Raw genomic sequence first — 26,750 nt, forward strand, 5'->3', positions numbered from 1 at the left:
TCATCACCTTATGGAAATGTCCCATAATCCCTTACATGCTAACCTGCCCCTCCCCCCGCACTCCCCCACCCCTCCATATAAAAAGCTCAGAGTCTTATGCAAAACTAGATACTGTATTTCTGCACCGTGGTTCTATAAATGAAATAATTAAAATGAAACAAAGAGTAAGCTAAAATTAATATGGAAAAGGAAGATAACTATTTATTTGTTCCTGTCCTTCTTTCTAGGATTCCCAGAGCAGGCAAGGGGGATACAGCATGCACCAACTTCAGGGAAATAAGGAGTATGGCAGTGAGAAGAAGGGTTATCTTTTAAAGAAAAGTGATGGGTATGTACCCTAAAGCAAAATATTTGATAAGTGAAGCCAGCCAGTGCTAGAAAATGCATGGTGGGTTCTTACATAAAAATGAACTCTGCTGAATCAGACCAAGCATTTTACATTTAGCTTATAAAATGTTAAAATGTATATGTTTTGAAAACTGGCCTCAGTTAAAACTGATGATGCCAGTTTCCGAAATACTTGTTAGAAAGTCTGATGACTGTCAAGGGAAGGAATATTGTTGGCAACCCTTTCAGCATACATAGTAACCATTCAGTACATGCATAAATGTAAAATGTGTTATGATAAAACTTGCATTTCTTCTCTAGCTCTTGGGAGCAGGCTGCACCCCACTTGAAATTATCTGAAAAACTCATATCAAAGCCTTTTTCAGAATATTTTAATTTATTAAATTTATTTATTCAATGAATTTCTAGCCCACCTTTCAGGACACAATGCCTTTATAAGGCAGCTTACAGAAAAATATTTATGAATATGTAAGCTATACTGATTTTAAATGTTCATATTATACATGCCTTCTTGCTTAAAAACAAAAACAAAGCATAAGTGCATCAGTATAAGCATCTGTTCACACATACAGAATTTTCAAGCCTGACTTCCTTAGATGCAAAAGTAAAAACCATATTACAGTTAAGTGTTGCTAAGCACTAATTTATAATACGATGTTTACAATCAACCATTCCTTCTCATCCTGTCTCTGAAAAGTGAATTTTGCATATATAGAGTATTTGTCCTTATTAAGGGCCAAGCTAGACATGACACTAAACAGATCAGTTCAAGTTGGTTTTGTTTTTTACAGTTAATAGCTGTTGCAGGGGCAATTTTCATCACGACCACGGCATGCAGAGTAGCAGTAACCCTTTCCTCCCTTCTGTGATCCTAACAATAATATCTTCCCCACCCCCTAATCTATTAGCCCTGGAGGGAGAGCTCACATTGTTGCCACTGGAAGCCTCCTTTCAGGGGCTAATACCAGTGGGGGTAGGGGGCTTTCCATGAAATTGTGACAGAAAAGGAAAGGTTTAACTTCCCCATCCCTGTGTGCTGCAGTCCCAATAAAAACCCCTCCCCAGCGACAACTATTAACTGTAAACGGTCCCCCTCCTGAACTTCAAGCGGCACATTTAGCACACATATACTTCGGCTGGAATATATAATATATGTACACATGTGTGTGTGAGAGAGATGTATATACTTACACTTGAAATCATAGGCAAAGATAAGTCCAGTGTTTTGTGTGTGTTCTCATCCTGGTAGGACTCCTATTATGCACCTAGGCATGTGTGTAATCATGGCCAATTTTTACTAGTGTCCTTAATCCATGTCATAACAAGAAGCTTTTAAAGCTGCCAGTGCTTTCTGCCTGTAGATGCCATTATTATTTTTGAATATGTTTATTAACAATAATTAACACAATAATATGTTTATTTAACAATAATATTAAATGAGTATAATTTCTTTGGGGACAGGGGATTTGGGAACAAACCCTTCATTGTCACCGTGGGAGATGGAGCAAATGGGCTTGATAGAGGCCAGGCCCCTTGTGATTCTCTTAGCAGCGAAGGTTGGGTCCTCCTCGCAACCGAAAGGATTGGTGGGTGGGGTGGAAGTTGTGAGCCCACGTGCGTCCCTTCAGCCTGTCATGCTCCCAAACTTTGCTGACTAAAGTCTCATACTGGTACATTGCTCACTCTGGAAGGGCCCCCGGCAAAAATAAATGATTTTGGATTTCTTAATTTAAATTGATTTAAAAAAAAAAAAGTTTGCTCCTTAAAAAAAAAAGGCTGGTTAAGATTAAATTTGAATACAGGCATATTAACCTATGCTGATCTTTTAAACTGAATCAGTGGCTGTGTGTTAAATAAAGGCTGCTTTTCTATATAAATAATTGTCTGAAAAATGGGATAAAAATGCTGTAAATAAATAATAAATGAGGACATAAGAAGAAATATATTTTTAAGGCCGAGCGTTATATCTATCTATCTATCTATCTATCTATCTATCTATCTATCTATCTCTGTGAGTGTGTGTGTCTGTGTGTGAGACAATAGGTCATGTTGTTGTTGTTCAGTCATTAAGTCGTGTCCGACTCTTCATGACCCCATGGAACATAGCATGCCAGGCCTTCCTGTCCTCCACTGTCTCCTGGAGTGTGCTCAAGTTCATATTCATTGCATCGGTGATGCTATCTAGCCATCTCATCCTCTGCTGTTCCCTTCTCCTTTTGCCTTCAATCTTTCCCAGCATCAGGGTCTTTTCCAGGGAGTTTTCTCTTCGCATTAGGTAGCCAAAATATTTGAGCTTCAGCTTCAGTATCTGTCTTCCAATGAGCACTCAGGGTTGATTTCCTTTAAGACTGATTTGACCTGCTTGCAGTCTAGAGGACTCGTAAGAGTCTTCTCCAGCACCACAGTTCGAAAGCATCAATTCTTCGGCGCTCAGCCTTCCTTATAGTCCAGCTCTCACAGCCATACGTTGCTACTGGGAAAACCATAGCTTTGATTATACGAACCTTTGTCGGCAAGGTGATGTCTCTGCTTCTTACTATGCTGTCTTGGTGTGCCATAGCTTTCCTCCCAAGGAGCAAGCGTCTTTTAATTTCATGGCTACAGTCACCGTCTGCGGTGATCTTGGAGCCCAAGAAAGTAAAATCTGTCACTGCTTCCATTTCTTCCCCTTCTATATGCCCGGAAGTGATGGGGCCAGATGCCATGATCTTCGTTTTTTTCATGTTGAGTTTCAAACCAGCTTTTGCACTCTCCACTTTCACCCTCAACAAGAGGCTCTTTAGATCCTCTTTGCTTTCCGCCATTAGGGTGGTGTCGTCCGCGTATCTGAGGTTGTTGATAATTCTCCCGGCAATTTTAATTCCAACCTCTGATTCATCCAATCCGGTGTTTCTCATGAAGTACTCTGCATATAAGTTAAATAAGCAGGGCGACAATATACAGCCTTGTCGTACTCCTTTCCCAGTTTTGAACCAATCAGTTGTTCCATGTCCTGTTCTTACTGTTGCTTCTTGACCCTCATACAGGTTTCTCAGGAGACAGGTAAGGTGGTCTGGTACTCCCACCTCTTTAAGAATTTGCCACAGTTTTTTGTGATCAACACAATCAAAGGCTTTAGCGTAGTCAATGAAGCAGAAGTTTTTCTGGAATTCTCTTGCTTTCTCCATGATCCAGCGAATGTTGGCAATTTGCTCTCTAGTTCCTCTGCCCCTTCAGAACCCAGCTTGTACTTCTGGTAGTTCTCGGTTCACATACTGCTGAAGCCTAGCTTGTAGGATTTTGAGCATCACCTTGCTGGCATGTGAAATGAGCGCAATTGTACGGTAGTTTGAACACTCTTTGGCGTTGCCCTTCTTTGGGATTGGAATGTAAACTGACCTTTTCCAGTCTTGTGGCCGCTGTTGAGTGTTCCAAATGTGTTGGCATATTGAGTGCAGCACTTTAACAGCATCATCTTTTTAGGATTTTAAATAGCTCAGCTGGGATACTGTCATCTCCTCTAGCTTTGTTGTTAGTAATGCTTCCTAAGGCCCACTTGACTTGACTCTCTAGGATGTCCGGCTCAAGTTCAGTAACCGCACTATCATGGCTATCAGGGACTTTAAGATCTTTCCTGTATAGTCTTTCTGTGTATTCTTTCCACCTCTTCTTAATCTCATCTGCTTCTGTTAGGTCCCTGCATTTTTTGTCCTTTATCATGCCCGTCTTTGCACTAAATGTTCCCGTGATATCTCCGATTTTCTTGAAAAGATCTCTAGTCTTTCCCATTCTATTGTTTTCCTCGGTTTGTTTGCATTGTTCATTTAAGAAGGCCTTCTTGTCTCTCCTTGCTCTTCTCTGGAACTCTGCATTTAGTTGGATATATCTTCCCTTTCTCCCTTGCTTTTCGCTTCCCTTCTTTCCTCAGCTACTTGTAAAGCCTCATCAGACAGCTACTTTGCTTTCTTGCATTTCTTTTTCTTTGGGATGGATTTCGTTGCTGCCTCCTGAACAATGTTACGGACCTCCGTCCATAGTTCCTCAGGCACTCTGTCTATCAGGTCTAATCCCTTAAATCTGTTCCTCACCTCCACTGTATATTCATAAGGGATATGACTTAGGTCATACCATAGGTCATATACTCCATTGTTATTAGCTTGTTACTGGGGGCATTAGATTCCAGCCGTTGGCTCCAGGAAATTTCAACCTGTATATCAGCAGGAGGATCGTTCACTGGTTCCTCCTCCTCCTCCTCTGCCGCCTCCTCCTCCTTCTTGCATGCTTTTTATATATTGGGGGTGATCTAGATATGGAGCAGACAGATTTCAGGCTTGGGGACTCTACTTTGTTTTTTTTTTGCTAGAACACTGAAATGCACCAACCAGTAATGTACAAAACAACAATAGGGGGCCAAGCCAGATGCAAAACAGCAGCTCAGGAGGTGGAGCCCATTACCTACTGTGCCCCATGTAATATAAGAGTTCTTAATAGTATATTTTAAGATGTAATTTTAATCTTAGGGAATATATTATATTAAGCTGTATTAACAATTCATACATATGCACGCTCACACAGACTGGGACAGCCTGCATACGCAAGTACAAATCTATAAGTGAGTAATTTCAGATCAGAGATTTTGGCACAACTCTAAAACTGGCCAGTAGAGCTGCATTTTTGTTAAAGGTAACCAATTAAATCCTCATATTTTACAAGTGAGGAACTCTGAGACTGACAGACGGAATGATTGAAGACATATATGCGCGGGTGCGCGCGCTCTCCCTCCCTCCCTCTCTCTCTCTCTCTCTCTCTCTCTCGCAGTTTTATGAAACAGCAAGTTGTGCCATCACTCTAAAGCATAAAGTCCCATTTTATAGTTGGGCAACACTAAAGCTTAGAAATAATTTGCCAATGTATCAGGCAAGTATGCTTGCATAGAACTGCAGCCTTTTTGTTGTTGCTGGTGTTAAATAATTGGGAGTCAGAAACCCTTTCTGATCTACTGCAAATCACCCAGAGATCTACCAGTAGATCCTGATCTACATTTTGCCTGCCCTGACATAGATATCGAAGAGGTAAGTACAATTAAAGACCGAACCAGATTGTAACATATTTTCGCCACCCAGTGGGAGCAGAAGTAGCCAACCAAATTAGAGAAAGGATAGGATAAATCTGTCAGTAATTCTAAAATTAACATCTCTGTCTAGTTAGTGAGATGTTTATAGTGTTGTGCAGTTATTCGTGTTTGCTTCTGCCACTGTAAGGGTGCCATCCTGTATTCAGTTACCTGTGGAAAACTTACACCAAAATTAATGGGGCTTCCCGGTATGTAGTTGCATGTGGGATTGCAGCCATTAATTAATTAATTAAATTTCTATATTGCCCAATAGCAGAAGCTCTCTGGACAGTTCACAAAACAAGTCTTAAAACCATAGCATGCAATATATAAATAAAGCACAAGCAAAATAAACCACAATACTGGAAAAATTAAAACTAAGCTGTCTTTCCTTCAGGGAATGCACTGTAGAAAGCTAAGTCAAATGTCTTTTACAAACAAATATGTTGATCATGGAACAATCAGATGCATTTTTCCCCCCAGAGGGCTACCCATCAAGAGGAATGTATAGCCTTAGGGTAACATATCCTTTGAGTATAGCTTTAAGGAAGTGTGCTGACATATTTCTTATGATGGGGCAAACAGTTATATATTCAACTTAATTGAAGTGAGCCTTTATCAAGGGAGAACTGCTCTCCACAAGTGGTTAAATTAGGCCATCTGTACAATTCCAATGGCTATTAAGTAGTAGGATTTACAGGAATGATCATCACAATTCCAGATTTGTCATGCTATCATCCCCCATTTTGATAAATATCTGAAATAAATGTGCACAAAAATGACTGAGCAATTAGACTAGTTATTGGAACCCTGATGAATTTAATTTATATAGAAGAGATTAAACATGGCTGTAAGTTTGATTTATGACAAAAAGGTTTTTAATATTTTAATAATACCATTTTGTATATTGATAATAAATTAAAATATCAATGCACATATAGGAATCAGTATACAATATCAAATCAAATACATGAGTTATATCTGATGCATGCTTTGTTTTTTCAGTATCTAATAAAGGAATCCCAATTTTGAATAAATAGATTATAGTTGAGCCTTCCTTTAACTTTTATGGGATGTGTTAATTTAGGTAATATGGCATATTTATGCATCTTTATTTTCCCATTCAGATATGGACAGAAATGGCTGTAATTTCCAATGCTGAACACACTAAATCTTTGCTGCCACTGTCACATGGAAGCGAACTCTTTTGGTATAACTAATAAGTGTAAACTAGTAGGAAAATTAAAGGGTCAAACTTCATCCCTATAATAGTATCAATACTCGTAATTATCTTCTGAAACATTTTCATTATGTCACCTCTAATGTTCAGGCTACGGAAAGTTTGGCAAAGAAGAAAATGCACGGTTAAAAATGGTATTCTGACCATATCACATGCAACCGTAAGTAGTCTTTTATACTGCTGCTTTTATACCCAGATCGTTCTATGCATCACTTAATGTAACCATTTCTTTTTAATGGAATCTGTTTAGTTGGATCCAGACTTAGTCATGCTTAGAGTAGACCCATTGAAATCAGCAGGGCTTAAGCTAGTCATGACTGACTTGTCCCATGTATTTCAGTGAGTCTGCTCTACACATGACTAAGTCTGGATCTAATCCAGTATAAATAAAGTATGTGTAAAATTATGGTCTTCTAAAATTTTACCCCAAACGAGATAATTGGCATTGTACGTTGGAATGTATGCACAATTTGTTACCTAGTATTGAATCAGATTGGCTCTCCCTCCTACTACCACAAAAACACACAAACTGGAAGTAAACTATGGAATGCACTACTACAGTAGATAGCGATGGCCACGGACTTGGACAACCTTAAAAGGGTTTAGATAAATTCATGGAAGATAAGGCTATCAATAGCTACTAGTCATGACAACTATATATTACCTCCAAAGGTTCTGTTGTGCTAATTTCCTGCTATGGGCTTACCATAGGCATCTGGTTGGCCACCGTGGGAATAGAATGCTAGACTAGATAGACCTTTGGTTTGAGCCAGCATGGCTCTTACTATGTTCTTAACTGAAGTGATGAAAATTTTGATTTCAGAATGTTTGTTTGGACTCTGGTTTACATTAAAAATGAAATTTAATAAAAAAAATGTTTCCCAGCTTTCAAATTTGTATGAGATGCAGCTATTGAGTGGTAGTTTACATCTCACTGTGCAGAATCTGAAATTGCATGTCTGATTTTTGTTTCCGGTACAAACTCTTAGAACAGCAGGTTTACTTATTATGTTACTTTTCTCAAGTTGAAGAGGGTTTTCTCCCTTCCTCAGTCCTAAGTAATGAAACATTTGGAGTGCAGCTACTCAAGTAGTATGGATCTTAGTAACTGCAGGTAATTTTTTAATTGATGCTTCTTTTCCCTGAGAAGAACAAACTTTTGAATTATCTCTGCCTCCTACCTTTCAGCAATGGTGTCCCTCCCTCCCTCACCCACGTTCTGCTACAATTTCATCCTGTCTGTTTAGTTACATAAAGCTCTGTACATGTGGACCAAACTTAAACACTGTGGCTGAGTGTAAAACCCACAGTTGGACAATATTGCTTTTTATGTGTCCTGGCTGAATGTCTGTTAACAGTCAGTGTCTGTTATAATAGGGCAACTTACCTGGTTAGACTATGTAATCATTTAATTAAGCTGCAGCCAGACACAGCTAAAGGTGTCTACAGATAAGCAAGGTTCTCATGGTGGCTAGATTAGAAATATTGACTTAAGTAGGTGAGCTGTAGTTAGTCTAGAGCAGTGTGTAGCATGGTAAAGCCTAGTGTTACCACATCATTGATCACCCACCTTAAATGAGTTGAGGTGGTGTGGACAGATGACACCAGATGAACAGCTCATTACTTGACGGAGGACGTCATGTGGAAGGCTTAAAATGCTGCTCATCTGTATTTATATTTTAAAAAATGGTATCCGCTTTTCTCCAATAACCCTTTTCTTGATGGTACAGCATTTGGTCTCCAGTACAACTAAATAGCCATAAAAGTAATGTCTATTTCTTTTACTTTGATCAAAATGGGTTTTAGACATTGTCCCAAAAATGTCAAATAGGAATATTGTTGTTTTCAAAACACATTCATGCTAACAAGCCGCAGAAATGTCTTGTTTGTACAGATTTCTTCACTCTGCATATCAAGTATTTAGAGTTCACAAATTTGATGCATCGTGATTTTGTTTACCTGCCTGAGATTACTTGACAAGTTTATAGGATTTTCAAACTGAAAGAAAACTATAAAATATATATTACATTAAAAAAGTTGCTCTAATGGTCTAAAACAGTGTTTCTTTTTTTGCTTTTTCCAGAGTTAGATTAATGGTTAGTTTTAATGTAATGTCAAACTGTGACCTGGTGTTAACATCAATAGCTCTGTGCTCACATGCTCCTTCCTGCCTCACAGCCTTCACTTGATTAGCAACTTCCTGGTTTTGGACAAACTATAAGTTGTCACTTCATCCAGACAAGCAGAGTCTGTGTGTGTGTGTGTGTGTGTGTGAGAGAGAGAGAGAGAGCCCTGCAAACTGGAATTGGAAACTAGGGTTTGATCCTCTTTGGAGGACTCATTCAAATTGTAGTTTCCAGTTCAAATGAAGTGGCAGACTTTGGTTTGTTGGAAACCAGAAAGTTAATTAAGTGGAACATGCATGGGACATGGGCTAACACAGAGCTCATTCATGTAATACCAAATTATTTTTCTTTTTGGAAATGTCTTTATTGCCCAACATACAATAAATAACAAAAAGAGTAAATATATAAAGCACTGCAAAATAAATTCGCAAAGTTCAGCAGAACAGATAAACCATAATCAAAACAATTTGCATTACATACTGAAATGCCCAGAAAAATAAAAAAAAGGTCTTTACTTGGTAGCAAAATTACATCAAAGTTGGTGCTAGTCAAGCTTCTCTGGGTTGGCCATTTCACAGACATGCTGCAACTGAGAAGGCCCTTACCCTGGTCACAATATACTAATCCCAACTGGGGGAAGCACATGGAGCCGTGCCTCAGATGATGACAGCAGAGTTTGGGCAGGCTTCAAGTCTGTTCAGGTACCCATATTCCAAGCCATGTAGGTCCTTTTAGGTTAGCACCAGCACTATGAATTGTGCCTGGAAACAGACTGTCACTGTAGCAGTTGTAGTTGTTTAAGAATGTGTAAGACAGTGTCCATATAGGTGGTTACAGTTAGTAGGAGGTGCATTCTGTACTAATTTTTGTGATGTTTGCTTTAAATTGCATCTGAACCATCCCTAGATCATTTTAGACCTCAACTTGAAGTGATGGGCAGTTAATTTTTAGTTGAGTCATACTTTCCCTTTCTCATTTCTTTCTTTTGAATAGAGGCATCTAAAAGGAGTCTTTGGAAGTACGATGGGTATTCAGAAGTAAGACTGTAACTAATAGGCTCAGTAGTGTTACCAATCTCTTAAGCTTGGTTGAGAAGTAAGGAGTGCCCCTCAGGCTCACATGCTGTTCCTCTCTTCACATGCTTAAATCCAACCCCCCGCCCTTTTTTTTTTTTTAGTGCTAACTATGGCTATGCACTGAATTGGACTATAACTATTGGTAGTTTCAAACCAGAGTCTGAAACTATGGCTGGAAGCAGGTTCTAAACTACAGTTTAAAGCGGAGGTGGGGAACCATTTTCAGCCTGAGGGCCGAATTCCAATCTTGGAATGGTCTCAGAGGTGAATGGGACCAAATGTGAAGGGGGAAGGGCCACAGATAGTGGGTGGCACCAAGAGGGCGGAGTGTATTTAATTTTTTTAATATAAAAGAAAAATAAAATCATCATAATAATCTGTTAATATCAAATCACTGCCAGGCAGCAACCACACCTCAAGGACATTTGGTCTCCCAGACAGTGTTTACTGAGAAGTTAACCACAGCAAGCCAATAGCAGCACAGCTCTGTTCTATGCATGTTTACTCAGAGGCAAGGCTCAGGGAGCTCTTTGCATGTTTACTCAGAATTAGGGCACACCAAGCCACTGAGAGCATATTTCAGTTCTATGCAGGTTTATGCAGATGCAGGCCACATAAATTCAGCTCCATTCTCTTGTGCATGTAAACAGTGCATCAGGTGTTTCTTATGCGCCACCTAGTGGTCAAAGCCAAAATGGCTGCTCCAATTAAGTCTTTAAGGGAGCAATCCTATGTGGATTGATGGTTGCCTCCGACTACCTATCCAGTGCAGGTTAGGAGGAGTGGTGAGGGGCGGATACCCTCCTCACTCCCCCCACCCTACTTTCACAGCTAGATAGCTGATTTCGGCTGTCTTGCTGCGGGACCTCAGAGCACAGGAAGCGGTGGCCAGACAACACATAGGATGGTACCAGCATTTGCGCCCACCCTGGCACGCCCCCAAGAACACCTCGTTTTTGCTGCTTTGTGCTGCTCTTATGAGCGTGGAGCATGGGGCCAATCTGCGCTGCCTATGAGGCAGCGCAGGACGGGTGGAGTCATTTCCCGGGAACCGACCTATCCTATGGCCATTTAGCTGCTGACTAGTGCCCTTAACTGTCTTTCCTGCCTTTGAAGCTCAGTTTTGCGATTTTGCCTTACTGAAGTGGTCATGGATTTACCGCTCTGCATTCTTCTGACTCAGGCTTTTTCCTGCATTTCCTCCCTAACTTTTGCACGTCCATGTGTTATTGTCTGTTCTCTTTTCCTCCCTTCCCAATCTTTTTTCCTTTCAGGGAAAACAGTAAAAACAAACAAACAAAATGCAGCTTCTCCTTTTCATTGTCAACAACAGTTAATTCTTCCCACTTTTTGTTCTTCCCCTGTGCACCCCTTAGAAAAGAAATGGCATTCCCTTGTTGTCAGGAGGGCCCTGAAGGCCTGTATCTGCAGAACCAAAACTTTTTGGCAGTCAGATTCCCAGTTTGTGTCATTCCATCCTGCTTCCATGGGACAGAAGGTTTCTAATGCCACTCTGAGTAGATGGCTAAAGGCATGTATTTCCCTAGCCTATTCCTGCCTGAAGTTGTCTCTGCCTACCAATTTTTTTGCCCGTTCTACAAGAGCAGCTGCAACATCAGCAGCTTTTTTCCTCAATACTCTGCTGCATTGATTTGTAGGGCAGCTACATGGGCAAATCCTAGCACCTTTGTTAAACATTACAAGATTGACTTATATGCCTCTGGTGAGGCGGCCTTTGGAAGGTGTGTCTTGCAACACGTCCTTCCCAGTCATTAAGCAGCTACTACTTTTTGAATCCCACTTTACATGGGTCAGGCTTTGGTATGTCCCACCTGATGTATTGTTTACATGCACAAGAGGAAAGACCATTGGTTACTTACCCATAAAAGGGATTTCTTTGTGCATGTTCAACAGTATATCAGGGCCATACCCTAGATTCAGATTCTGTTATGGCTGTTTCTGCTGGTGGGGATTAATTTTCTTATTTTGTCACACTTGGTTTCTTTCCAAGCCCTTTCTGCAGAGAGTGCAAGATATCCTGTTTTTCTTCTTTGTGTTTCACTGTTGTCACTGATCCTAATACTTCCCGAGCTTATCATCGGAACCTGAGATCCAAAGGCGGGAAAGACAGTTAAAGGAGCAATCGTAAGAACCAACCTTCCTCCCCTTCCGTGCTGCCTTCAAGGCAATGCGGAATGGCCCCGCGCTCCCCACTTGGAAGAGGACTGCGGAGCGGGCCAAACAGGGAGTGCTGGGGTGGGGAAGGCGGAAATGCTGGTATGACACATCCTATGTGTCATCCAGCAGGCTCCTCTCCCACTCCGCTGTCCCACGGCTAGACAGCCGAAATTGGCTGTCTAGCCACAAATGCAGGGCAGGAGAAGCACGGAGGGAACGATCCCCTCCGTGCTTCTGCTGCCCTGCATTGGATAGGCAGTCGCATCTTAGTTCGGAGGCAGCCACCTACCCCCATAGGATTCCACCCTAAAAGACTTAATTGGAGCAGTGATTTTGCCTTTGACCACTAGATGGCGCATAAGACCCACCTGATGTATTGTTCTATATGTAGGGATGTACGAAAGGGACTTACCTTGTCCCACAGCTTTTTTTGCGGTGGGGGGGAGGCGCTTCGCTTCTCCCCCCGAAGTTCATGCGAGCGGGGGGTGTCTTCCCGCCTCGCCCGGCTGAAATTCAGGCCGGGGGGGAGGCTTCCCGCCTCGCCCACAGCCGAAATTCAGGCCGGGGAGAAGCGCCCCGTCTCCCCGGCCGCGAACGTCAACAGAAAAGTTAAAACAACAACAACAACAACACCCCGTGATAGGCTACATAACGATTTACGTAGCCTATCACGGCTAGATCTGCAACGTCAGCTGTGATAGGCTATGTTAATCGTCACGTAGCCTATCACGGGTGACTTAAAAAAAAAAAAGCGCGTACGCAAATGGCGGCCCACATAGGGAGCCGCCATTCGCATTCCTTATTTGGTCGCTGTAGTCTACGTAAAGATTTGCATAGACTACGGTGAAAATAAGGGCAACGCAAATAGCGTTGCCCTTATTTTCGCCGTAGTCTACGTAATCTTTACGTAGACTACAGTGACCAAATAAGGAACGCGAATGGCAGCTCCCTATGGGGGCCGCCATTAGCTGTACGCGCTTTTTTTTTTTTAAGTAATCCGTGATAGGCTACGTGACGATTTATGTAGCCTATCACGGCTGACTTTGCAAATCTAGCCATGATAGGCTACGTTAATCGTCATGTGGCCTATCACGGGGGCGTTTTGTTTTTTTTTTACTTGGAACGGCGGTGGCGGCAGCCGGTCGAAAGACCAGCTGCTGCCCCCGCCCCTGTCGAAGCCCTGCCGAACTGCCGCTGCTACCCACCACCGGGAGCGACATTTGGGAAAGGTAAGTCCCATCCCGGGGGAGGGGGAGAATTTCTCCCCGAAACTACTTCGGGGGGCCGAATACGTTGGAACTCGGCCCCCCGAAGTTTCAGCGAGAAATTCTCTGACACCCCTATCTATATGTACAAAAAAAATCCCTTTTATGGGTAAATGACCAACAGTCTTTTCTCTGTATCTCCTCCCTCGAACCCCTGCCCCAAGTAAGGCAGAGCTCATTTGTATGCATGTTTACTCAGAGGCAAGATACAGGGAGCTTAACCAAGCAGAATCTCCAGTCCCCCCCCCCATCTCTTTCCTTTCTGCCCCCTCCCCCTTACTCTTTCTGAATTTAAACTTAGAGCAGTTGAGAGAGAAACGAGAACAGCTCAGACACAAAACTCCGTGATTTAGTTGAATGGTATCTCCAGTCACACCGATCATCTCTCCCCTCTCCATTCCTTTCTCTTTGCAGTGGGGGTGGGGACGCAGAGAACGGAGCTGAATTAGAATTTATTCATTTATTTATTTACATTTCTATACCACCCAATAGCTGAAGCTTTCTGGGCAGTTCACAAAAATTGAAACGACAAAGTACAAATTACAGCAGCTCACAGGGGACTGAAAGAAGCTCACGCAAACAGCAATTCAGCTGAGTGGAATATAGGACTCTGCCTTATACTGAGTCAGACCGTTGGTTCATCTAGCCCAGTATTGTCAACACTGACTGCCAGCAGCTTTCCAGGGTTTCAGTTGGGAGTTTTCCCTGCCCTACCTGGAGATGTCAAGGATCGAACCTGGGACCTTGTGCATGGAAAGCATGGGCTCTACCACCGAGCTACGGTTTTCTCCAGACCCCTCTTCCTTTTGCTCTTTCTCAGTTAACATAGGGCCTGAGAGTGAGATTAGAGAATCTTCAGTGAAGTAGGTGGGGACGGGAGTGGGAGAAGGAGAGCATTTTTCTGGCAGTAAATGACTTGGGCATAGGAATGCCAGCAGCTTGCTAAACAGAGGGGTTTTGAAAAAAAACCAGGAAAAAAGAGCAGTCATCCATTTATAATCCTAGCCAACCATATAAGGAAAAAATGAAGGCAAGTGGGCGGGATGACACAGGGTACCTTCACGGGTCAGATTGGGAACCTTGCTAGGCCAAATTTGACCTGCAAGTTGGAGGATTCCCTCCCCTGGTTTAAAGCTAACTATGGTTAGTGGTCAACTTGGTGCAGATGTAACATTAGCCATAGTTAGCACTGAAACAGGAAAGAAGGAATTTGAGCAGGAGATGGAAGAAGCAGTGTGCAAGCCTGAGTGGGGGAAGAAGAGGAAGGAGATATAAATTACAGGGTGCTTCTCAGGTTTAAGAGATTGAGAAAAATTATATCTGTATCTGTGGTCACCTGTGGTCATTGCTGAGGCACTGGTCTTTCTCCCAAAATAAGCATTCAGATGTGGCATTTACCTTCTGGTATGCCTTGGTTCTTAAATGGTATTAAACATAATTTTGATATAATTCATAGATATCACGCCTTCAAATCGAGTGTTGAGAGCAAAGTGATGCAATAAAAATAATTGGGGTACATTGCAAAATATTTTGAACATTACAATTGCTGTATAAATGATGGTGCTACATGGACTTTGAAACCTTTGCTTGCTTGTATCTGTCTTGAACTTGACCTGGAGACAGACGTGTTGTGGATGTGCAGAAATTTGGATAATTTAATAATGCTTACTACAGCTTTGGAGCATTTTCATATACGAGGCTGAAATTGCCTTTGAGCCTCTCTTGACTTATTTTACATTTGATTGTTAATGCAGGGGAGAAGAACTAGTAATGCAAATAAAGGTTCTTGCCAATGTAGGTTTTACATTCACATTAAAGAGCAATTGAAACAAGAACTCCTTTAAGCCCCATTTGTGAAAACAACTATTCATTTAAGACATCTGCCAAGAATGTTGACGCCAAGACAGGGTGTTTTGTTGTAGACATCTGTAACTTTTGAATGGAATTTTGAATAGCACCAGAAATACTGTTTTTAAGATCCCTGAAAATAGTAAGACTAAGCTGATTGTTCTACTAAGCTGATTGTTGAGATGAAGCAAAAGGTTCCATGGTAGCTTTTCAATAAATACTAAGACACCATTCTTGTTTCTTTTCCCTTCCTCCTACATTTAAATGTCATGAATACCTTATCTTATTTTTCACTCTTATGAGATGAATGTTAATATCCAGCTAGTCTTATGTAACGAGTTGACTTTCATGAATCAAATTCAAAGGTAGTGTTAATGAGAAAAGATGTACGGCTGGCATATATAGAGGCTAAGAAAAAGAGAGGCAAAAACTGTATGGGGACGGATTCATCACACATATATAAAACCCTGTAACTCAAGAGACTATATTGCCAAAAAAAGGTCTTTGTTAAAAATTAATAATATTGAACCTATATACAAAACAAAAATTGTTTGAAGGCAACACTTCTAAGAACAAAAGAGCCCTTAAAAATTAAGAATTACAGCTCAAAAAACCTTAAAACATAAAATGCTTGTTTTTAATATATGTTCAATATTGTTAGTTTTTAACAAAAGAACTTTTTTTTGACAATATAGGCTCATTTACTGGTCAACAATGCAATCCTATAGTATACAGTCAGGGCCAGAAATATTGGAACACGAATAACTGATTTGGCAGTTGGCCTCTGTACACCACCACATTGAAGTTGAAAGGAAACATACCCAAATGGGAGCTAAGTCAGGACTTTCAGCTGTAATTCAAGGGGTTTGACAAAAGTGGGGCACTAACCACTGGGTAGCTTTTGCTGTATGTTTTGGGTCATTATCCATCTGCAATATGAAGGGGTGTCCTATCAGTTTGGCAGCATTTGGCTGAATCTGAGCAGAAAGTATAGCCCTATACACTTCAAAATTCATCCTGCTGCTTTTATCAGCAGTCAAGTCATCAGTAAACACCAGTGACCCAGTTCCATTGGCAGCCATACATGCCCATGCCATAACACTGCCTCCACTATGTTTGACAGATGATGTGGTATGCTTTGGATCATGAGCTGTTCCTTTCCTTCTCCATACTTTTCTCTTCCCATCATTCTGGTACCAGTTAATCTTGCTTTCATCAGTCCAAAGAATCTTATTCCAGAACTGGGCGGGCTTTTTTAGGTGTTTGCTGGCAAAGGCTAGTCTGGCCGGTCTGTTCTTGAGCATTACCAGTGGTTTGCACCTTGTTGTGAAGCCTCTGTATTTACATTCATAAAGCCGTCTCTTGACTGTAGATGTTGACAATGACATGCCTTCCTCCTCAAGAGTGTTCTTGACTGGCTAGATGTTATGCAAGGGTTCTTCTTCACCATGAGCAGAATTCTGTGGTCATCCACTTCAGTTGTCTTCCGTGGTCTTCCAGGCCTTTTGCTGTTGCTGAGCTTGCCAGTTAATTCCTTCTTTTTCAGGATGTTCCAAACTGTTGTGTTGGCCACTCCCACTGTTTTTGCTGTCTCTCTGATGGGTTTATTTTGTTTCCTCAGCCTAATGATGGCCTCCTTCACTCGCATGGACACCTCTTTGGACCTCATGTTGGGAGTTCCAGGGAACAGCTACCAAATGCAACTGTAACACTCAGAACCACCTCCAGGCCTTTTATCTGCTTGATTGGTCATGGGGTACCCAGGAAACAAGCCACACCTGGCCATGCAGCTGCTTGTCAGCCATTCGTTCCATTACTTATGAGCCCCCAACGATGGGTGTGTGTGTATGCCACTGGCTGTACTTTCTGAATGGTTAGTGCCCCACTTTTGTCAACCCCCTTGAATTACAGCTGAAAGTCCTGACTTCGCTCCCATCTGGGTGTGTTTCCTTTCAACTTCAATGTGGTGGTGTACAGAGGCCACGTGCCAAAACAGTTATCCTTGTTCCAATATTTCTGGCCCCGACTGTACATATCTACTTGTTTCGGGTTGATAAAAGAGGGTGAATCCCAAGAGTGTTTCTCCACAGAACTGTACCACCATGTTTCTTGGGACTGTTCTCTATGTAGGGATAGATCACCTAGATACCGAGAGACCTCACCAGCTTCGTTGGCTTCTTTGGGAAGCTTCTTTCAAGTGCGATGATTTGCCATGGGCTGGCCATAGATGTGCTTACTTCAGTAGAGCTCCTCCATATTACTGTGAGGACTCTTTTTCGCCACGATGACACCATTCCTCCTCCTGGTGGTATCCTAGGTACAGGGACAGAAACTCCCATTGTTACCACCCTCACCACCAACTTTCTCTTTCCCCTCATTGTATGGATTGATCAGAGGCACCTCCCACCCATGCACCACCTCCCACCCATACACCACCAACTCACATGGTATTCAAATCACCTGATCCACCGCTATTGCAATCTACCACAGTACCTAAATTTGTTAGCCTACCGCGTCTTCTCCTCCCTCCTCTTCCGGCCAACTTCTTCCAGGACGTGATCCTACCAAAACACCCAGAACTGATGCTACCTGCTTCCACACCCCAACTGCTGTTAACAGCTTTACGACCTAAAACATCAAGAAGACTGCTCGTCTCCTTAAAATTCCCCGCTCCTAACTCTACATTTGTGGAAGCATCCCAATCGAAGACTAAGCAAAAACCTCACTCTGCCCCTGTTAACTGAGAGGGAAGAAAACTAGACTCAGTGGAGCATAGAATCTACTCCACCATGGCTCTAGCACTTGGAGTAGCCAACTATGAGGTCTGCATGGCATCCTACCAGCAATTTCTGTGGGAGAAAGCTGCAGTCTTCTTTGTCCGTCTCCCAGAAGATGTGGAAAACCTGGCAATGGAAACCAATGGAAATGGTTTTTCAGGCTGAAGCTTATAGGCTTGCGGCCCAACAAATCAACACAGCTTGCCATATGACTGGCTGCGGCTCCAAAGCTATGGCAGCTGTCATATCACTACAATGCCACACCCAGCTTTGTTCAGCATGGCTTTGCCAGGAAGCTAGGTCAAGAGCAGGAGATTTTCTGTTTGATAGCAAAGGCCTCTTCAGTGCATTCACAGATGAGACTTTGGGCCATGTCTATAAAATAAAGACATCTACATGAAAGATGGTAATGGGATCCCAATCGTCTTCAGACTCTATGAATCGTCCATGTCCATACTGGCGATGCCAGTGGTTAGCTTGATGCCAACTGGATTCAGCTTCAAACAGGCCCTCCAGTCCAAGCATGTACACTTCCTTTCAAGCTAGGTGACGTTTCCAGGACAAGCACCACCAGTCTACATGGGGCAAACACCCTGATCTATCCGAACATCATCTTTGACTCTTACCAAAGATCCCAATCACTGGCCCTCTCTTACCCAAACAGATTCAGACTTTTTCTAGCTGCTTGGGAATCCATCACCACTGAGATGTGAATACTTTTCATCATTGCTTGGGGTTTCTCCATCAAGTTTGAAAACACCCCTCCTACAGGACTGTTACCCTCCACTCATACTACAGTTCTCAGAAAAGAAATCACCACTCTTTTAGGCAAGGGTGCTATAGAGAAAATCAACCTCACTCAAAAGCTCACCGTTTTTTTTCTCTAGATACTTCACTGTCCCCAAGAAGGATGGAGGTGTTTGGCCTATGCTCACCCTTTGGGATGTCAATCACTACATTTGCCTGAGGAAGTTTTGAATGATTACCCTCTCCTCCATCCTTCCCCTACTACATCAGGGAGACTGGTTTGCTAAAATAGACCTTTGTGACACTTATTCTTACATCCCTGTTCATCATGCCTTGCACTGTTTCCTGGGTTTGCCCTGGGCAACAAACTTGCAGTTTAAAGTTATCCTCTTCGGTCTGGGCACAGCGCTGAGGGTCTTTACATAGTGCATGGTGGTAGTGGCAGCACACCTGAGACTTCAAGGAATTGTTGTCTTTCCGTATATAGATGACTGGCTCTTTGTAACTCCCTTATCCCACCATCTCAGGTCTAACATCACTGTAGCCCTCTCACTTCTGGAATCTCTCAGCCTACAGGTCAACAAGGAGAAGTCATGCCTAATCCTGTATCAAACATGGCAGTTTATAGGGACACTCCTCAACTCTACTCAGGCTGCACTCATCTGCCCACAGACAGAGTGGACACGCTAAAGCATCTTGCATGTGGGATGAGAGTATTTCTCCAGTGCGAAGCACTCACTGTCCAATGCTATCTCGGCCTCACCACACCAGTAACCCATCTAGCACGCCTCTGGATGAGACCACTCATGGTTCCTCTGAGCCTTCAATCCAGAGGCAGACTCCAAAACTTGCCTTCTAACCCTTCCTGTTCTGGTCTGACATTCTAGACTAGTGGACAGTCCCAAAGCACCTTTTACAGGGACTCAGCTTTCAACCGATTCATCTGTCACTGACAGTGACTACAGATGCATCTCCTTCAGGCAGGAGGCCCACTACCATTTGCTCAGGGTCAAGAGACTGTGGTCTCAGCAGGAAATAACTCTTCATATCAGTCAGCTCAAACCGCTCTCTATCGCAAAAGCCTTCCAGGCACTTGGGTCGCACATCTCTGGACAATCTGTCCAAACCACCACAGACAACACCACAGTCATCTTTTACATCAACAAACAAGGTGGAATGAAGTCTCGCTCCCTTCTATTGCTCATCCTGAGCTTTTGGGACTGGTGCATACCCCACCACATTTCCCCTATTGCCATCCATCTCGCAGGAATGTCAAACACCCTTGCAGATTCACTCAGTAGGTTGAGGACCACCCCTCATGAGTGGGTACTTTCTCCGACTGTCATGTCCAATCTCTTCGACATGTGGGCACCCCTGCTATTGACTTCTTTGCTACATCCCTGAACGCGAAATGCAATGCTTTCTGCAGCAGGGTGGGGCACGACCTGGACTGTCTGGGTGATGGCATCCTCCTATACTGGTGAAGTACCCTGAAGTACACCTTTCCTTCCTTTCCCTCTCATTACACATGATGTGAACAAAATAGAGGACAACAGTGCCCCTTGTATCCTAATGACCCCATGGTGGCCAAGACAACTGGGGTTCATGACACTGGTCCTCCTGTCTGACCACACTTTTCTACGCCTCCTTCATGGTCCAGACCTCCTCAAGATGAACCAAGGGAAGATCAGACACCCTGATCTGGAAACTCTATGGTATGGAGGGTGGGTGATTTAACCAATTCTTCAAGGAGGTTTCAGCAGTGATGACGGCCTCCTGCAAAACCTCCCCTTGCTGCTAAATGGAAGATATTTTTGGCCTTTCTCGCCCCTGCAGGACAGAACCTGGAATCTTGTGGTCTCCCTCACATACTGGATTTCCTTCTTTCTTTGAAAATTAAAGATCTGGCACTCTTATCCATCTCATTTAGCAGCACTATTGGCTAATCATAACAAGATAGAGAGCTACTCCCTCTACTTGCATCCTGATGTTAAACATTTCCTTAAGGGAATTCCCAACCTTTATCCACCGGGCTCCCCACTTGTTCTAGAATGGAGCCTGTTGGTGGTGCTGGTGCAACTTACAGCAAAACTCATCGAGCCTATGGCTGTGGCTGACCTAAGGCTCCCTATGACGAAAGTGGCCTTTCTGGTTGCCAATACTTCAGCAAGAAGGGTGGGTGAGTAGTATGTTCTTCAGCATGATCAACTGTTCCAGGTATTCCACAAACATAAGATCGTTTTGTGCCCAGGCTGCTCCTTTCTTCCCAAAGTCGTTTTATGGTATCATTTAGTTCAGGACATCATGTTACGATCTTTCTTTCCTCAACCTACCTCCCCACTGGAGGTCAGACTTCATTCCTTAGACATTAAGAGTACCCTATCATTTTATTTAAACAAGACATCATCCTTCACCCCTTGTCTATTTGTCTGCCCATTCTGGCCGAAACAAGGGATGTCCTGTGTCTTCACAGTGCTTTGCAAAGTGGGTTGTCTCAGCTATGCTTCTTGTTTACCAGCTAGCACATCTTCCCTCCCTCCTGTAAATACATGGCCATTCAACAAGGGCCATAGCATCCTCTCCTGCCTTCTTCAGGGGCATTCCACTTCCACAGCTGTGCAGTGCTGCAACTTGGGCTCAACCATCTACCTTCATCAAACATTAGCACCTAGACATTATGGCTTGTGCAGATGCAGCCTTTAGCAGAGAGATCCTTTCTGTGGTTTTGGTGTGACAACTCCCTTCTCCGGTAAGTCTCTTGCTTTTCAGTCACCTATATGTGTGATTCACAGAGACCATGAAGGAGGACAGGTTGCTTACCTGTAACTGTGGTCCTTCAAGTGGTCATCCGTGAACTCACACAACCCACTGTACTCCCTGATTCGATGCCTCACCTTCTTTGATTCCACTGCTGTGGCAGGCAGAAACCACGCTCTGAGCGTGTGTAGAGGGATTGGATGGGACTCCCACCTAAACTCTGTTTAGCTCTAGAATGTTTGTAGGGAACAATCCTATGGCCGCTAGTCAGCGGCTAGATGGCTATAGGATATGTGGTTTTCTGGGTACCGACCCCAGAGAACCGACCCCCCCCCTTTCACGCTGCTGCGGAGGCAGGAAGCACGGAATGGCCCCGCATTCTCTGGTCGGAAGAGGAGTGCTGAGCAGCTAAAATGGGGGCTCCGGGGAGTGTTCCGGGGCAGGGAAGGCATAAATGCCAGCGCGACACATCCTGTGTGTTGTCCAGCAGCCTCCTCCCCCACTTTGCCACCCCATGGCTAGACAGCCAAAATCGGCTGTCTAGCCATAAGTGCAGGGCAGGAGAAGCGCAGAGGGAATGATCCCCTCTGTGCTTCTCTTGCCCTGCACTGGATAGGCGGCTGCCTCCGAGTTTGGAAGTGGCTGCCTATCCCCATAGGATTGCACCCTAAATGACTGTTCTGCACAGGCACATAGCCCATATGTGTGAGTTTACAGGTGACTGTTTGAAGAACCACAGTTACTTGTAAGCCACCTGTCCTCTTTGCACTAACCTGCTGCATTACTTAGTGTCTCCCCTTTGGTGACTCTTCTAGGATTGCCAGAGAGAGACAGGCGTATACCAAACGTAAAGAAAGAGAATTTATTTCACTCTCATTGGGAGGCCAGAACTTTAAGCCTAGTTCTTGACAAGAATGCAACTATAATTAGAGGTTATGGTTTTAGAGCTCTGAGGTATTTCAATTACGTGATTGGCAGCTATTACCTACTGAAAAGCAGAGGGATGTTTTTCAGTAAATGTAAATATGATCCATTTTTGAGTTACATTAATTATGAGAAATTCAGTTTTCTATTAAATTAGGACATTAGCACTATAATCACAATATATTACTAGCAAGTTGTCACAATGTGTGCTCCCTCTGCCAAGGGGCTTTCCTCTGTACCTCTGTCCTCTTTCCATCCCAAATAACTATGGGGACCACATAAATGCAGCAATTATAGACTATATTAATTCCTATTACAGCACAGGATTAGTCAAATCAGTAGCTGCAGGATCAGGATCTCTTTGTGGAAACTAGTAAGTAGTTCCAGGATAAGGCACAGAGTCTCGATCAATAACAGTAAGTATCTTCAGGGTCCTGGATACAAGTTCACAGCATGAGGTAAGTAGCTGCAGGACTGGGGACGCTCTCAGGGCAATACTGGTAAGTATCTGCTGGAGCAGGCTGAAGGTCTGTAGTGCAGGTAGCTGTGGGTTGGAGTGCATAACCCCAGAGCAGTAGCTGTAGAATCTGAGGGACTGCTTACATACTGCTGCTTGAGGTTGATGAGTAGTTGCAGAGTCAGGATGACCTGTTCTTGAGCTTGCTGGAGAACTAAGCCAACCTTTTCTCATCCACCAGTTCCTGTAGACTGCTGACTGCACAGGTAGGTCTCTTTTGAGCTTGCTAGCAGACCCTCCTCTGCTTTAGGTCGCTGGCCTTCAAAGAAGCCCAGCTGCTCTTCCCCCTTTCTTTACCTTCCAGTCTTCGAGTTGCTCCTTTCAGCCACTCTTCCTGGACCTCTTTCCTCCAACTCCTTCTTTCCTCCCTACTTGAGCTTCTAGCCTTCAGGCTTTTATCCTGTGCTTCAGACCCATCTCTTCCTCCTCCCTCAGAGCCCTGGACCCATTTAAAGAGCCCCTGTCCTGATTCCCCTTTCTTCTGTTTAGCCAGCCCTAACTGCTGCTAGGCAACCAGGAATACCTAGGGAACTGTACAGTGACCCCGATGCCTCCTCACACAAGTATATAATAAATATGTCAGTTGTCATTTTGAGAACCCCTGTTCTAGAAGCTATAGAAATCTGTCTTTTTAGTGTGGAGCTTAGAGGCTTCCAGAATCCTTCGAATTCCAAAATTTAAAGTGGAAAGTCACAGAAAATATTGGAGTCTAAACAGAGCTGCCAAAGTTAGTTGTTGGATGAAACATATGAACTTGGCAGTACCCAGTGCTCCTCTCCATGACTCCCAACCTGTGTCTTCCTCCTTGTCTTCATTTACTTGTTGTTCTTTCGTGCCCCAGATATTCCCGTTACCCTTTCCCCCCCTTTGTAATCCACTTAAAAAAAAGAAGAAGAACAAGCTCTGTAAAATAATTATACAAAAAGTTATAACCTTTGGTTAACTCAAATATTTTGTTGGCTTTTCTTGTTGTGAAATTGTGTTATTTTTTCAAAAAACTAGGACTCTTTTTAATAATGTGTAAACATGCTTAGAGGATAATGGGTAAATAGAAGCCAGCATGGAATTGTCTAGAACCGGATCATGCCATACCACCCTAATTTCTTCCTTTGGCAAGGTTTTATGCTGAATAATGCTGTGGCTGCAATACTGTAACCAGGCCCAGTATCAGTGGTTGGCATAGGTGGGCAGCTGCCCCTGAGCCTGCTGTAGCTGCCACCATCTTCCTCCTTGCCCTCCTGGCTGGCCTCACTGACTAAAGGAATCACCATGGCCAAGCCTGCAGGCCCCACAGCGCCCCATATTAAAAGAAAAATATTTATTTTTTACTTACATGTGGAGTAACAGCAATCTGAACCAATCAGATACTGGGGGGGCGGCGGGGATGACACAGCCAGTTTCTTTGGTGCCCTCATTTGCCGAGGCTACCCCAAAGGAAACACCTGATTGGTTCAAATTGCTGCTACTCAAAACGTAAGTACATTTTTTCTTTTAAAATTGCACGTGGGGTCTGCAGGCTCGGCTGGGTGCCTCACTGGCCAGGTGAGGAGGAGGATAAATTGGATGAACTGCCACCGCCCCACCAAGCCAAAACAACAGCCACAACAACCACCACCACCACAACCACCACAACAACAATGGAGGGTGGGAGACAGGCTTTGGTAGTCAGTGGCTGGCTTTGGTGGCTGGCAGGAGGGCTTCAGCAACAGTATGCTTGAGGGTTCATTGGGCTCTAGTGCTGGCCCTGGCTATACCCACTTACCTAGGAGTAACCCTTGTTCAGCTCAATGGGACTTACTTCTGAGTAGGCATCTATAGGATTGAGACGTAAGTCATTTGACCCAGTCGTAAATAAACCCAGATAAATACTGGAGAGAGACCATGCTGTTTGTAAACATGCTTTAAGCCATGTTTATATGTGATATTTTTAGATTGGAAAGCCCAATGTCCTTTCTCCCCAGCAGTACACATCCATTATTTCAATTCTCCTTGGACTTGTCTGCTGGCAAGGATTCATTGAAACATCTGTGCAAAATAAGTGCTAACTCCACAAAAAAGCATTTGAACATATGTTGCTCGAGATCCAGAGCAGAGGAACAAATACCATTCACACAGTTCTGCATGTGGATACTTGAGACTTGCGACAGGCTGCAGACACAACTAGCTATAATAGATGTATAACTTATGTACAGCATTGTACCTCCATTTAGAAGGGGATGCTTGCATATGACTTGTCTTTTATGAACAGAAAGTGTTTGCATTAGTGGCTTTGACAAGGGGAATAACCACTCTCCAGGCAGCCATTTATTTTCACGTGGAGAAGCAGAACTTTGGTTTCCAGTTATAAAGTAAGAACACAGGTCAGTGTAAAACAAATGTGGGCCCTGGATTAAAAGGATGTTGGAATCTTTGGATCCAGAGATCATTACAAATATAACATTACAATACTCCATTCTGAGTCGCCATGTGGTCACCATGTGCTCCTGAGAGCTCCAACTGAATTGTGGGGGTGGGGCCTGAGTACTCCCAGGAGCTGTGTGGGCAGGAAGTTTCAGTCTGTTTCCTGTCTCCGAGCAGAGCAGAGGAAGCTGCTCCAGCTGGTCTAGGGGCTATACAAGGAAGCAAGCTCCCAGAGAGTGAGCAATCAGAGCGACTGAACAGGGAGAGCAAACAGGAGTTGGCCAGGGGAGGTCAAGGGGGAGGCCCCTAACATTTTTTTTCTTTTCCCCCCATTTTTTTCAAATTTATTTTTCTTGTATCACATACTTCCACACCAGTGGGACTGTGTTTTTTAACCTCCAGTGAATAGATGACACAGCACAGGCTATTCCAGTAGAATCAGAAATCTAGAAATATAAAGGGAATAGAGACTATGGAAGGAAACGACTCTCCAGTGGTGGTGACCTGCAAGGTCTGTGCCATGTTTGTTTTCTTGCCTGAGATCAACATGGCCTACATGTGCAACAAGTGCAAGTTGATCACGCTGTTGGAAGAAAAAGTAAGAGGACTGGAGCGGCAAGTGTTGATTCTCCAGGGAATAAGAGAACACGAAGAGTTCTTGGACAGAACGGTGGAACTACAGCAGCAAAGTGAAGAGCAGAAGCTAGAAGCGCAGCAGCAAGCTGAGGCAGAAGAGGAAAATGCTGAGGTGAGGAAAAATGAAGTAGAAGATGCTCCTTGGAAAAGGGTGACAGGAGCAGAAGAACTAGAAGCCACTTTACACCAGTGGAAGCATTGGAACTATGGAACCGTTTCCAGGTACTTGAGGATGAGACTGGAGGACAGCCTGCAGAGGAAGAATTACAGGGGAACCTGCATGAGAGCGAGCAAGAGGCTGAAGGTCAGTCAAGCAGGCGATGAAACCAAAGCCCACAACAAGAAGAGTAGTAATAGGAGACTCCTTGCTGCGTGGGATCGAAACCCAAGTATGTTGCGAAGACCCATGGACTCGCCAGGTATACTGTCTCCCAGGAGGACAGATTAGAGACGTGACTGAAGGGTTGCCTACACTCATAAAGCCCACCGACAGGTATCCCTTCTCATCCATATGGGAACAAATGATACCACTAAGCAGAGCTGTGAAGAAATCACGTCAGACTTTGAAGCTTTGGGAAGGAAACTCAAGAACTTCGGGGCCCAGATAGTTTTCTCATCCATCCTTCCAGTAGTTAGACAAGGGATAGAAAGGGAAAGAAAAATACTCCGAGTGAATGACTGGCTATGAAGGTGGTGCCGGAGTGAGAGATTTGGATTCTGGGACCACGGGCTATACTTCCTGGAAGATGGGCTGTTGGCAAGGGACGGGTTGCACCTCACAAAGGATGGGAAGAATGTGTTTGGCCACAGCATGAAGAA

The 26,750-nt window shown here is 43.5% G+C and overlaps 1 protein-coding gene across 6 annotated transcripts in view; it reads left to right on the plus strand.

Annotated features, from left to right (window-relative positions):
- The window catches only part of ASAP1 (ArfGAP with SH3 domain, ankyrin repeat and PH domain 1), a 253,995-nt gene that overhangs the window by 175,285 nt on the left and 51,960 nt on the right, over positions 1-26,750 (plus strand). For all 6 annotated transcript variants that reach the window (XM_084848792.1, XM_084848795.1, XM_084848794.1 and 3 more), the window contains 2 exons: positions 228-328; positions 6,771-6,840. In XM_084848792.1, coding sequence (XP_084704918.1) covers positions 228-328; positions 6,771-6,840 — 171 coding nt within the window. The remainder of the gene's footprint in view (positions 1-227; positions 329-6,770; positions 6,841-26,750) is intronic.

Source organism: Heloderma suspectum, chromosome 4, assembly GCF_057233095.1.
Source record: "Heloderma suspectum isolate Gila_16-S chromosome 4, 16-S_ref, whole genome shotgun sequence".
Lineage (NCBI taxonomy): Eukaryota > Metazoa > Chordata > Lepidosauria > Squamata > Helodermatidae > Heloderma > Heloderma suspectum.